At 42.9% G+C, this 13,345-nt stretch overlaps 1 protein-coding gene across 9 annotated transcripts in view; it reads right to left on the reverse strand.

Moving 5' to 3' along the window:
- Positions 1-410: 410 nt before the first annotated feature.
- The window catches only part of NRP1 (neuropilin 1), a 140,202-nt gene continuing 127,267 nt past the window's right edge, over positions 411-13,345 (reverse strand). For 4 of the 9 annotated variants that reach the window (XM_036118607.2, XM_078075351.1, XM_078075350.1 and 1 more), the window contains 4 exons: positions 11,499-11,773; positions 10,905-11,001; positions 8,633-8,683; positions 3,625-6,521 (listed from right to left, as the gene is read on the reverse strand). In XM_036118607.2, coding sequence (XP_035974500.1) covers positions 6,232-6,521; positions 8,633-8,683; positions 10,905-11,001; positions 11,499-11,773 — 713 coding nt within the window. In that variant the 3' untranslated portion in view covers positions 3,625-6,231. Of the gene's footprint in view, positions 787-3,624; positions 6,522-8,273; positions 8,473-8,632; positions 8,684-10,904; positions 11,002-11,498; positions 11,774-13,345 lie in introns of those variants that run through there. The other 5 variants (XM_036118611.2, XM_036118609.2, XR_013449046.1 and 2 more) reach the window with 4 other exon arrangements.

Genomic DNA, 13,345 nt, shown 5'->3' on the forward strand with positions numbered 1-13,345 from the left:
CAGTGAACATTCAGGAACCTATAATGGTTATGATGATAAGGGGTTGAGAAATTTATGCCAAGTAGATGCAGCCATGTGCTCGCTCATTAGTTAAAACAAACACATCTGATGTCATACTCTGTATGCTAGAGACCAGGGAAAAGACAGAACTGGTGTCACTTCCTGGACCCCTCCACCTACCCAAACTTCCTAATCAATAGGTGAAACTAAATCAAAGGACTGATTTGTTATTTGGATACCAGAAAGAGTATTTCTTCTTACAGTTAATAGCAATTTAGGTGACATAGAGGATTACAAGTTGACCCAACAAAAATTATGTTTGACTCCAAAAATAAGATCCTTTTAGATGGAGGGCTTGAATCACAGGAGAAGAATTACAAGAAAGATCTGAGGATAATGGATGAATCTGCTTTAAAGCCAAGAAGCAATTTAATCAACATTGATGATTTTTCAGAAGCTGGACAACCTTAGGGAAATGATAGCCCTAATTAACAATGGCGCCGTTTCCCGACAGGATTACATCAAGATCACTGGCAGTGCCAGCACTGCATCTCTGCAAGATGATGATGGGGTCTTGAAGAAGGGTGTGGCATTAGCGGTGTCCGAAGTGGCGGGTCGGGGGAGATGTCCAAATCAGTGAAAGGAGCATCCCAGGGCACCAGGGCCTGCTTTCCATCTGGGCAAGTCGTCTCATTCACGCAGCACCAGGGCGAGACTCAACTCTCCTCACGGGACAGCAGGTTCATTCCCATGCAACACTCTGCAGCAGCAAGCGACTTCCCAACTCTATGAACAGGGCAGGGATACACGCAGGTACCGGCTATAAATGGCACGCATTTCTTGAACTCCTATATCATAACAGGCACCATTTCATTCAGCTGTACAGATGAGAGACAATCTTTCTGTAGAGGAAAGCTTCAGGAGTCACTGTTTGACAATGAACTTCTATGACCTGTAACAAGGACCTTGAGGAACAAGATTAGAAATCACCAAAGAAAGATTAAATAGCAGGACGCCTGGGTGGCTCAGTCGTTAAGCGTCTGCCTTCGGCTCAGGTCATGATCCCAGGGTCCTGGGATCGAGCCCTGCATCGGGCTCCCTGCTCAGCGGGAAGCCTGCTTCTCCCTCTGCCTGCCGCTACCCCTGCTTGTACTCTCTCGTCAAATAAATAAAATCTTTAAAAAAAAAAAAGGAAGATTAAATAGGATTCAGTCTAGTTTGACCATTCAGGACTTTAACATCTTTGTAAAGTAGTAAACTGTGTGCGTCCAATAAATAAGGCAATTTCTTTTGGAGAGGAGGCTTTGGCTCTTCACAAACTGGTCCTCCTTTTCCTCCCTGACCACACTCCGATGAGTCACAGAGTATTTGCCGTGCCCGGTAGCACTTTCAAATGTTTGCCCAGCAAAATACTTGATCAGCACTATTTCTTCACCCTCAGAAAAGCCCACGTGTAGATCCCTGCTGAGCCATCAGGCCGATGGCCACAAAGTGCTCGGAGTGGGATTTCGGGTTTACTAATTTTACTGTCTGTTTTCCAGGCTGCATCATGCTCGGACTCTTCTGAAAAGTGTTCCGTGAAACTCACAGGGATATTTTCCCCATCTTTGAGGGTCTCAAAATCACCGTTGGAAGCAAGGCACACTCTCACTCCTGGCTTAGGGTAACTGCAGACTATGTTGCACCTTCTCAAACCCGAATGGAGGGGAGTAGGGGTCATCTGGGGTTATTGTTAAAATGACTCGGTGTGTCTGGGGTACAGCCCGAGATTCTGTAGTTCTGACAGATGATGCCACCACTGATGCTGATTCTTGGGCCCCGCTTTGAGTAGCAAGGCCCTGTGTGAGCACCTTGCAAGATAATGCAGCGCTGGGAGGTGGTAGAAGCAATGGAAGGGAAGATGAGATCAGATACATACTGAACTCATCACTCAACCTCCCTAAACTTTGGATTCCTCACAGAGCTGCTGTGAGAATAGCGAATGCTCTCAATAAAAAGAAGTACAATGACATGGCCGTAGAAGATTCTCGTGAAGTGGAGTTTACTCCTTTCCTCCTAAAATGTTAGGATCGGTTCACTGGACCTGTATTGCTAACACGTTACATGCATGTGATAATAAGATGCACCCATTTGCATCATCTTGCTTTGCTTCTTTGGAATAGTTTTTTAAAAAGGTTATTAGTCTGATCTTGCCTGCTTTTGGTGCTTGGTTGTACTTACTTTGAGGCTCCCTTCACTCCCTTTTTCCACCGTCAAGTTGAAAAGCTGGTAAAGATTCCTTAGTGGATATAGTTTAGGGAACTAGAGCTAATTCTTAGCAGAACTGCTTTTTAATGCCACACAACAGCTATAATTACCATTGGGAAGCAGACACATTATGGAATGTTACAAAATCCATTTGATTTGCAGAAAGACCCAGTGCAATTCAGCCCGAGGGGCAATTAATAAGTTATTAGGGAAGACAGGAGATGGAACAATAAATAATTTTCATGCTTTAAGTTAAATGTTTCAACCCTCATGACACATTTAATGCCTGACTTTGGGAAGTATTACACAGTGATGTAGCTCATTTAACCCAGTAAGAAGAACCTAGCCTAGCAGCTAACCAGGGGTGACGGACGGGTGAAAAGCACGTATGTTTAAGGCCTTTTCAAACAGTGAAATGGAGATCATGTTACTCGAGGACCCTTGGCAATTTTCAGAAAGCATCTCTAGATTAATCCTGGTAGCCTCCTTGCAAGTCATCATGCTTTCTGGGAACATCCTGGAAGGTAGGTAGAATTTAACTTCAGTGAAGTGATTACCCAGCTCTGTCTCTCTCTGACTCTTCTCTCTAAGCAGAGAGTTCTGAAAATCCCCTCAATAGGGTAAATATCCTATTCTTGGATAAATCTGGGAAGATGCAAAAGGCAAAAATGTCCAGAGAGAAGCAGGAATATTGAATCACTGCAAAGAGCTGTGCAGAGCAGCTTACTTTTCAAGAAGTTCCTATGCTTTCAAATTTTCCTACAATGGTAACGGAAGAATTATTGGTCTGTGGAGAGTAGAGTTTAGCCTAGGCCAATTTTGTTGGAGCAAGTTTTATAAAGGGCCTTACTCAGCATGCTTTGGCTTAACACATCCGTTGCTTTGTTGTTGCTGCTGCTGTTGTTGTTATTATTACTATTACTATTATTTTGGTCCCAGATGGAACTGGAATTTTCCCAAGAACTACCAAACAGCCAGTTACAATGCCATGCTCACCTTTGCCTTACGCCTACATTTAGCATCGGCACACACATAAACGCTATCGGTTTATTATTTGTTTTCTGCAAGAACAAAACTCACCAACAGGTATTTGTGAATTTCCTTTAAAAAAGTGGAATAGCGATAGAACATGTGACACAAGATTTGGGGTTGGAAACTTTGCACGTATAAGGCTAAGTTCTCTATTCCTTATCCTGACAGGGTCCGATTTGGTTTGATTGTCTACTTTCAGGATATGTCTTCTTAATCTTCTCTCCTTACTAGGATATACTTTTTCAAAAAGAACTTTAAAAAATCTTGAAAGTTATCCAACGCTGGAATAATACCAACTTCTTTAACAATAACAAAGCTAATAGAATAAAAGCCATCAGGTGTGGGTATTTTATGAAAATGTTTAATTCAACTGTCTCTTTGGAATGTAGTAGTCATAGTTTGGGATTGAAGTTACAGTTCGGTTCTATGTGGTTTTTATGCTACTCAGTGTCTGAGAATACAAATGTCATTTAAAGTTAAGGCTTCGCTGTTCATTTTGAAACAACAATTTACAAGTGTCATATTGTCATAGAAAATAAAAATTTCTGTAAAAAAAATTTGCACAAAATTTGATGATGGTACAAAACATGAAGCAATCATATACCAGTAAAATGAAAACATTTTACTACAGAAAGTCTTATAGATTTCAATAAAGAAAAAATATGTTATTTTACACCTTTAAAAATTACGAAACAATCTAAAACAATATAAACTGAACATTTTGTAACACTGCCTTTACAAATTAATAACTTTATAAACATATAATTTTTAAATATATTTATCAGTGCAAGATACTTTAAAATTTAAAGTCGCAGTATCATTTTTCCTTGGCTAAGGACAACTTTAAGTCTGTTGCCTTAAAAAAAAAAAGAAAGAAATCAGGTCTTACTTAGTGCTTTCATCCCGGTACGATCCTAACAACTGAATGAATGCCTCTGGGGATAAAAATCTATTCTTTTTTCATAGTGATCGATACTTTCCTGGAAACAAAAGGCATCCTTAATCCAATTAAACCAAGATGAATGGACTGACCCATCCATGATGCAAATGTGACTCCCACAGATGTATCTGAACGGGACCCCACAGCAATGTAGAAAGGGAGGAAAATCTAAAAGTTCTTCTGTACACCATGGCCTGACAGGAACATTCTGAAAACAACCACAGCCTTCTTTGGATTAATTCACATGCTGCCTGATAAGATATTCACTTCTCTGTGCTGTTGTTCGAGGCTTCAGTCTTAACCAGCCCCATGGCAGGCTTTTTCTTTGTGAGCCACTGGAAGTTTCTAGATGCATTCATTCAAGTCTCTGTTTTTTCAGGGTTGCTCCTGAATGGATGTTTTTAAAGATTTGTTTTGACTCTACTCGTTTTCTTTCCCCGTCTTATCTTAAAATACTTCACCCCAGGCACCAGGATTTATAGTCACTTTCTTAAATTAACTGTTCTTTCTTCTACTTCCCTTGTCTGATTGAATAGCAAAACAAGCAGGTTCTCAAGGGCCATTTTGTAGATTTGGATGTAAAAATCTCATATTTTTGGATATTCGGAGAATTGTATTCAGTCTTTCCTTTGGGTCTCACTTGAAAGCCAATTAGTATTACCTCTTCCCTCAGCTTATCTCTCTTTCTATTAAATGCAAATGCTTCTATCACAGATCATTTTGATTGGAGCAGACAGACAAATGGCTTAAGGAAAAAAGATACTGTCACTTTAACCAGTTAACAAGAAAACCAAAGTTAGACTTTGGAGGGCAAAGTTAGGAATTTCCCTTATTTATTTATTTTTAAACATAAAGTCTAGCAAAATTGTTTGCCATTACCAGCAGGTTAAAGCTGCAAGTTTCTTTTCTGGACAATGGCAAATGCTTAAGTTCTAAGAGAGAAAAAAGACAGAGAGAGAGAGAGAGAAAGAGAGAGAGAGGAGAGAAAGAGTTTACATTTGAAAATACATTCCATATGAAAGACCAATAAGAGAGAATATTGCAGCTTTATACAAAAGGGTCAAGAGACATGAAATCGAACTACAGAAAAAAGCAGAGCAATTAAGCCACATTGCCAAATCTTCGGAGCCCTTGCCCTCCCGGGGGCGGGGGGCTGACATCTCACACTAAAATATACTTTCTTCTTAGTCAGTGGGCCACCAGGGTTTGATTAAAGAGTAGGGCTTTCACCAGCGAGAAACAGAGCGGGTCGTTAATGTAACACAATGAGAACCAGTACAAACAAAAAGGCACTTGAGAGGACATAGACTAGCCAGTGCCAAGGAGTTGTCGTTGCGGTTGCCAGCAGTGTTCGGTGATGGCACGGTTTCCTGTATGGAGTTCACAAGCACGAGGTTTAGTACAACACTGGAAAACATCAAGAAAATTTGACGGTATTGCTTTGTAAACAGAGCTGACACACGATACCGGTACTGAGGCGATACAGTACGTTCACATGAAACATCCTAATCCTTCTCTGCCTACGTACGACGTGGGCAATTATACACAAGTACGGCTTCAGGAGTCCACTGAAGGGCGGTTTTTCTATGAGATTCTGGGCACTGGGCTGCAGGTAGCATGTCCGTCAAAAGGGCCCCACTGAATACACTTGGTGCCAGCATCTTGGATTTTGCACAGTTTCCGAAAGGGATCCATCAAAGGAAGAGGAGAGAGAAGGGGAGGGAGAGTCGAAATGAATTATTAAGTCATTCATACTTGGTCTCAACACCAGCATTTGATTATTCAAATGAAACCAACAGAAAAAAGCTGACTGTACATGATTCCGATTGTGAACACGGCTAACTTGTTCCTGTCTGTCGGCCATACTCCTCGAAGCTCCTGAGAAAAGCCTGGCTCAGCGTCATCAACGCACTTCCCAGCCTGGACAGTGAGAGAGATCAACAGTTCCCCAGCACGCTCAAGTTCTCTCCTTCCACGTCAGTTCTCCGACTCGTCTTTGCCTCCGTCTGTCTTCAGGCCTCCGAATAAGTACTCTGTGGGTTCAGTTTGTCTTTTTTCAACTTCACGCCGTCCACGAGTTCGAAGTTATAGTTCTCCAGGGCAGACAAGTTTCTCTCTGAGAGCCCGTTGTGCCAACAGGCACAGTAGAGCACTACTCCGCACACGGCGCCCAGGAGGACACCCAGCGCGCTCATGGCTATGATGGTGATGAGGATGGGATCCAAGGTCTTCAGCACGTTGCCCGGCTTCCTGGAGATGTTCTCATCACCCTCTCCTGGGCCTTCATAGCCGGGGGTGCTCCCTAGGGGAGAAGCAAAATGGGCCCCGTGAGCACCGCCAACATAACCAGACAGAAGCAGACAGAAGACCAGAGAAAAAGGAGACAAAAAGCAAATCACATGCTCCACATTGGCCTGTCCTCTCTCAAGAGCCTGCGGGGGATTTCTAAGTGGGGTCTGGCTCGGCATCGCCGGAAAACACCAACATTTGTGTTTGATTCGTTGCGAACTGAGGCGTGGCAGGCGCTGTGATTCTGATACATAGCTTAGCACACGGAAACCACGGATTCTGGACAAACAGGGAGGGCTGGGTTCTAATCTAATTCAGATTCCACGCAGCCCACCACCTGCACTAGATTATAATCTGTGTTTATAGTCCTTGGCTAGAGACCAGCCAGGTCGTTAAAGCTTTGCAAGATGCTTAATCACACATTTGGCTAGCGGGGGGATTTCACCCTGCCCTGTGCATTTGCCTGCTCCCCAAACCAGGCCCAAGGAAACCTTCCAAGCTGCCCTTCATGCCGTGCCGTCTCCAGTGTGTCCGGGCATGGGTTATACACGTGTTTGCTCCCCCACATGTAAAATCTTCCAGTCAAACAGATTCCAACGCCCCCTAGTCCAGCATGGTTTCACTCAAGAAGGACAGATCTTTCAGAACAAAGCGGATGCTTGCGGCTGACATTTAAAATGGGTTATGGCTCCAAGCTAGAGAGCGTGTCTGTGTTGTGCTGAACAGAACACATTTAATAATCAGCATCTTTGCAGCCTTGGTGGTTTCATGGGAGACAGTCACTCTGCTCTGCAGTTCAGTCACTGGGGAAATGTTTTCTTTAGAGTGGAACATGAGAAATTATTAACATGGGAGCTTTGAGCCTAATTACGTGGTACTAGAAACAAGACTAAAATGTTAATGCACAACATGCATAGTGTTTACTTAATGGTGTTCTGATCAACAAAGATTCCAATCAAAGAAAACTAAAAATATGAGATGCAAGTCCCTAAACAGGGGAAAACAAGCCTTGGGGCATATTAATATTCTCTCCCTTGAAACATTGTTTTGAAACAACCTCTAATAAAGTTTACATCTCAGTATGGGCTGCGTAACTAAGCTCAATGAGCCGCATGTTAATGTTATTAACAGCTTAGTACAGTGCCGTACTTATTTGTCTCTATCAAGTCCAAGACTGACTACGGTGGGTCCACATTTCTACCGGCCACAGGTGCTGATGCTGACGGGCAGGACACAGAATTGCTGGCAGCAGCTGTGAGTGATGCTGGGGCAAGTCTCCAACAACCCACAGGTGCTGGCTGGGAGGGGTGGAAGCTTCTAGAAATAAAATAACATCAGGCAGGGCCCAACTCTGGTCAAATGTCCTGTATTTGATCACAAAGTAGTCAAGGAAAACACACATTTTCAGATTAATCGGTGTAAAGTCTGAGGCTACCACCCAATTAACTGGGCTACTGAAGGCAATTCCTGGTTTCAGCCTCCTCATCTGCAAAATGGGATCAATATGCCTCAGACAGCGTACAAGATAACACCTGTAAAGTGCTTGGGGCATACTAGCTCCTCAATAAATCCCTACCATCATCATTATCATCATCATCATCATCATCATCACTGTCTTCATTACCATGAAGTTAGGGTTCCCATGGAGAGAAGGAGGGCCACAGATGGATCAAACACAACAGCTTATCACAAAAATTGGACTCTGGTCCTCAAAGATCATATCAGGATATCAACCAGACAAGAATTTAGGATGGTTTCAAATTACCGTATGAAAATCAGTGTCGGTCTTTGGGTAGGTCATGGGCTTCACTGGTTTCCTATTTCCATAGATGTAAAGGGAGAGTGTTTCATGTGGTCATCCTCTAGGTCCTCCTTCAGCTCGGACAGGACAGGGACAGCGCGAGCATGCTCCCCTGGGGCCCCGGTGCTCCCCTAGATCTCCAGGCGGCTTAGAAGAGAGCCCTCTGTGACAAGAGTCCAATGCACAGCACCACGGGCAGAGACTTTTATTTTATTTGAACCGCTTTGATCTACCAGTGCACTAGAGCTCCAGAAAGTTGCTTCATAAATATAATGAAAGTTGCTTCATAGTAAATTTTTAATTGGTCAGCAAGATAAACTTACCTGTTTCATCAATTTTATTTTCTGGGTTCCTTTTATCCAGGTCAGCCGGTTCTGCCAAGTCAAACAAAATTGAAAGAGATATTTGAACTGCCAACAAAATCCAACACACACAAACTACATAAACCCTCACACACACACACATACACACACACACTCAGACTAATGGTTCTGCTGGATTTCCTTGGTAGTTTGCAGTGCAATCCAGCCCCACCACATAACTGCAGAACAATGGAGAGGCGGTGTCCAAGGACTAGGACACTGATGTCACATCGAAATCCAGCAAGCACTGCTGTTAGCAGAGTGTGTTGTTTCAGAAGAAAAGAGTGGAGCGAAATAGTCTGGCATCTGGAGTGTGGGGGAAAACTGATGGAAACCAGAAACAGTAATGGGGTTGTGCGTAGGGCTACCATCTTGTGCTTTTGTAGAGAACTTCTTCCTAAATTTGGTGAGGGCTAGTTTGTTTTCCCAAATAGTATTATAAGCTCTTTGAGGCAAGAGACTGTGTTCTAGGTCTTACCTCCCCTCCCCAAATAATAATAATAATTATAAAATAATAATTAAAATAATAAAGTAAAATAAATGAAATCTCTGGGAGTAGAGTCCCAGTAGCCCATGTGGTTTTGAGGAGAGGGCAGGGAGTTTTGAGTACTTTATTCACTGCTATATTCCCAACATTTGTAATAGTGTCCAGAACAGAAAAGGTGCCTTAAAAATATTTGTTGCATAAATGTGTGGATAACTAATAAATAGTTGAAAGTTCCATAGCATCCATAGCTAAATATTCAAGGATACATATTTGGTGACTCATTATACAATTATCTGAGGCATCTTTTTATCGGGACAGCAACATAGAGTATTTTGATGGTGCTTTAGTTGTGACTTTCTGAGTACAATGCCCAGCAACAACTACAGCCATGTGGACCAGTCCCATGAGAAGAAAAAGGCTCATCGAGTTGTCTTATCCCTCTCTATATTCCCTGGAGCACTTGGATGCTGCCTTGCCTACAGTGTGCAGTCCGCTAAAACTTGTTGAATTGGAATTAAATTTTCTTTCTTTGTTTTCGTTTATGGAGTTTGCTCGCACATTCTAAAAACCTCATTTTCATTTTGGACTAGGAAAGCAGCGCATTGCATACACTGTGTAACTACATGAAATACATATTTTCACAACAGTGTAGACCTGGGTGTGGGCAATCTGGAGCGTAATCTCAACTGACATCTTAAGTCTTATCATTTTCTGTGAAGATCGGCTAAATGTGTGGCATTAAGTAGATTCCCTTACGTAGTACGAAGAAGCAGATCTTTATTCACTGTTCTTTTTCCCCCAATTTCTTTAATCAACCATATCAAATTATTGCCACTTTAGGATTACATATGTTCGATATATTGTATAATAAAAGCTTTGTAAATTGCTGAAATGACCAAAAACCTATTACAGCCAACAGACCTCCTTTGTCTTAAATTTGCCCAATAGGCTTATTCCATTTTGTTATAATTAACATCCTATTATATGATATATAGCAAAAGTTGAAGTGTAGCAAATGGAGCTTAAGACTAATTACTGTGCTATTACATTGCCATTAGTGATGCTATTTATAATTATACATCAAGAACCAGGGAATACGCATTGGTTTTCGACGTCAACTTTCATCCATATACCAGGCCAATACAAACTCATAAACTCTGTAGTACTAGGCAAGGTCTCAAAATTTCACTTATTCTTTTGAGTCATTTCAACTACTTTTAGAGTCAGAAACATCTACTTATTTGTAATAAAGCAAAGAATTATGGCTTCTATGATTCATGAACAATGTAATCTTAATTAAGTTCACTGTGCTCAAAATTTTCAAAGGCCTGCTGTTTTGTTTATACACCCAGATATTTGGAATTATCCAGATGTCTGAGTTTTCCACTTTTCATCAAAATGTTTTGGTATGGTATATATAGCCTGTGAGCTGTGAGTCTTCTCTTTCTTTCTTTCTTTTTTTTTTTTGTGAGTCTTTCTTTTTAGCTATAATTTTTGGATTCCACATTATTTATGTGGTTTTGCAGATACCAAGCAGACACTAAATGAACGAGGTTAGGGAATGGGGTAACTAAAGGTAAACCGACCTGGTTTTATGCCCTGCTGCAGCAAAATATGCATTTCATATGATGTGCTTATAGCCCACATTGAAATTCTAGGTCTAAATGAGCAAGACAAAGACCCTTGCATGAAAATCTTCATGCCCTGGGCAAGCATGTCCTGGCTTGTACAGCAGTTCATACTCACTTGCACAGTCCTCTTGGGAAATGTGGTTGTTAATACTAATGTCATCCACTGCAATCCCACCAAGATTTCCTTTTCCGATTTCGCCTTCAAAAATCACCTAACAAGATAAGATCATTTTCACAGTATTGAAATGTTCAGTCCCGAGTAGCAGTGTTTACAAATGCTTGTTCAGTTCAATCTATGGCACGTAAATTAAATTCATGAGATTTCACCGAAGCACGCGCTTTGCTCATCAATCTATATTAACTGCCTGGTGATGGCATAAAACTTCTCCTAACACTCTCTTTTTATAATTCAAAATTTAAAACTGAGGAGAGCAGCGAATAAAAGGAATGTTCATTGTGACAGCCCAGAAATAGATTATAAAGTAGTATTCTCCCCTCTTTCACAGCAAATTGGTTCTATTCCTGTAATCTTAGAGACTGAAATATGCTACTGGGAGGATCATCGCTGCGGCAAAATCCCAGGTTTGGGAAACACCTGAAATAATTGTTGGAATAATTCCCGCATCTCATTTACATAATTTCCAAAATATCATCCCCATCTCCCGTCTCCCTGAAGGAGCTGTCCTCCCACCCGGGGAGGACATCACACCTGATAAAGTTTCAGAGACTTGTGGAGCAGGACCCGCCCTTCCTTCCAGTGGTCTCCTTGGTGCCCGATGGCCATCCAGACCAGCTGATCATACTCCTCTGGCTTCTGGTAGTGTAGCTTGACCCGCAGCGTGCCCACGTGCGAACCAGACATGTGATACCAGAAGGTCATGCAGTGGGCGGAGTTCTGGGAATAAACCACGGGGCTCACCAGACGAGCCACTTTGCCCTTCTGGTTTTCATCCGCCTGGGAATAGATGAAGTTGCCATCACCTGCTGTGACAAAAAACCAGGTTAGGGACAATGGCCACATTCACGACTCCTCCATCTCTTCTTTTAAGTTCCACGACTTGAACCTTCTCTCCGGGGCTGAGCACCAAGAACCCAAATATGCGGTGGAAAGGGAAGGGTGTGCGGTTTTTGGGGAACCTTTTTGGCACCTAAGGCTGTGCGCCAAGCCTCTGTGAGTGGGTGTTTGATGGGGAGAGGGCTGTGAAGCAGCACTAATTCGGGCACCCGGGATTTGGAAGGCATTTTCACGTGGCCATGGATGACGACTCCCACTGGCCTTTGCCTCGTTGGAAGCCCATTGAAAGCAGAGGGCAGACCTATTTTCAGGCCACTTTAAAACAGTTTCAGCAGCACACAGACACGACATGGAATAATTTAGATATTTTCTTACTTATCGTTTGACCTGGGTGATGATACTCTGGTTACTATAACTGCTTGATAGTAATAAAGTTGCTGTGTTTCCAAATCATCTAGTAATCTTTTTCCCACAAATTCAGATGATTTTTCCCTAGTTTATTTTAATGGCTTATAAATTCCTTACATGCACCTGAGAGTTTGAATCTCAGCTGCAAGCCCCACTCCTGTTTGATGTGGGCTTCTGGTTCAAGGAGAGGCAAGGTTGCATTTTTGAGGCTTATTAGAACGTGCCATTTTGGCAACACAGATACTTGCCGAGCTGCAAGGACTTACTCTTGGCTTTGCTTTTAATTACCCCCGGTGGGAACATTTCCTCCTGCCACCACCTGGTCTACATACACAACTCATGTTTCACTGTTTGCTCTGCAAATAGAAATACCTACTCTAAGGCCTCACCTGATGTAAGTGTGAATCTGATGCTCGGGCCTCAGTGGGCAGCGGGATGTTTTGTTTGCTGCCCAAGGGCTTTGCGTGTTTGCGAGATACTTTTTCCCCGTGCACATGTGGGCACGTCCTTGTATCTTTTTGCCTGTGTCCAAGTTTCCAGGTAGAAGTGGGTGTGTCAGCGGGCAACTTGCTTCCCTCACCTGGCTGCTTACACGAGATTGCACCAAGACCCTCTTAAGAGAAGCAACGGGTGGAATAATAAAAGGAGGGTGGAAATAAAACTCACAGCTCCGGTGGCATGTTTGACACGGTCTTTACGGAGCGCCCCCTGTGACCACGCAGACCCAGTCGCTCTTGGGGTTTGCTTTCTCTTTACCAAGTGGTGGTTCCCTAACTGTGTGACAGCACCACCTCACTGAGGCGAGTCGGGTCTCGGTCCCCCAAGAGGGACAGGTGAAAAAGGCACCCGTCTTGCCTCTGTGCCCCATATCCCCATTCTTAGGGAAAAATACTGAAGTTGGAGATGCTGCAGAGAGGGGGGCACATAGATGGAGCCCATGACGTTTATTCTGGCTCATCAGAGAACAGGTGGGAGAAAGGAGGAGAAAACTGGACCTGGGTGGAGGGAGGAAGGCTGCCTGGGAAATCTCTCCTGGCCTCTGCCCTGACACCTCTGTGGTCTTTTAAAAACATGTTCATGTCACTGCTCTGCTCGAAGCTTCTCAGCGGCTCCTCAAGACCGTTAGCCTAGCC

Source organism: Halichoerus grypus, chromosome 6 (assembly GCF_964656455.1).
Source record: "Halichoerus grypus chromosome 6, mHalGry1.hap1.1, whole genome shotgun sequence".
NCBI lineage: Eukaryota > Metazoa > Chordata > Mammalia > Carnivora > Phocidae > Halichoerus > Halichoerus grypus.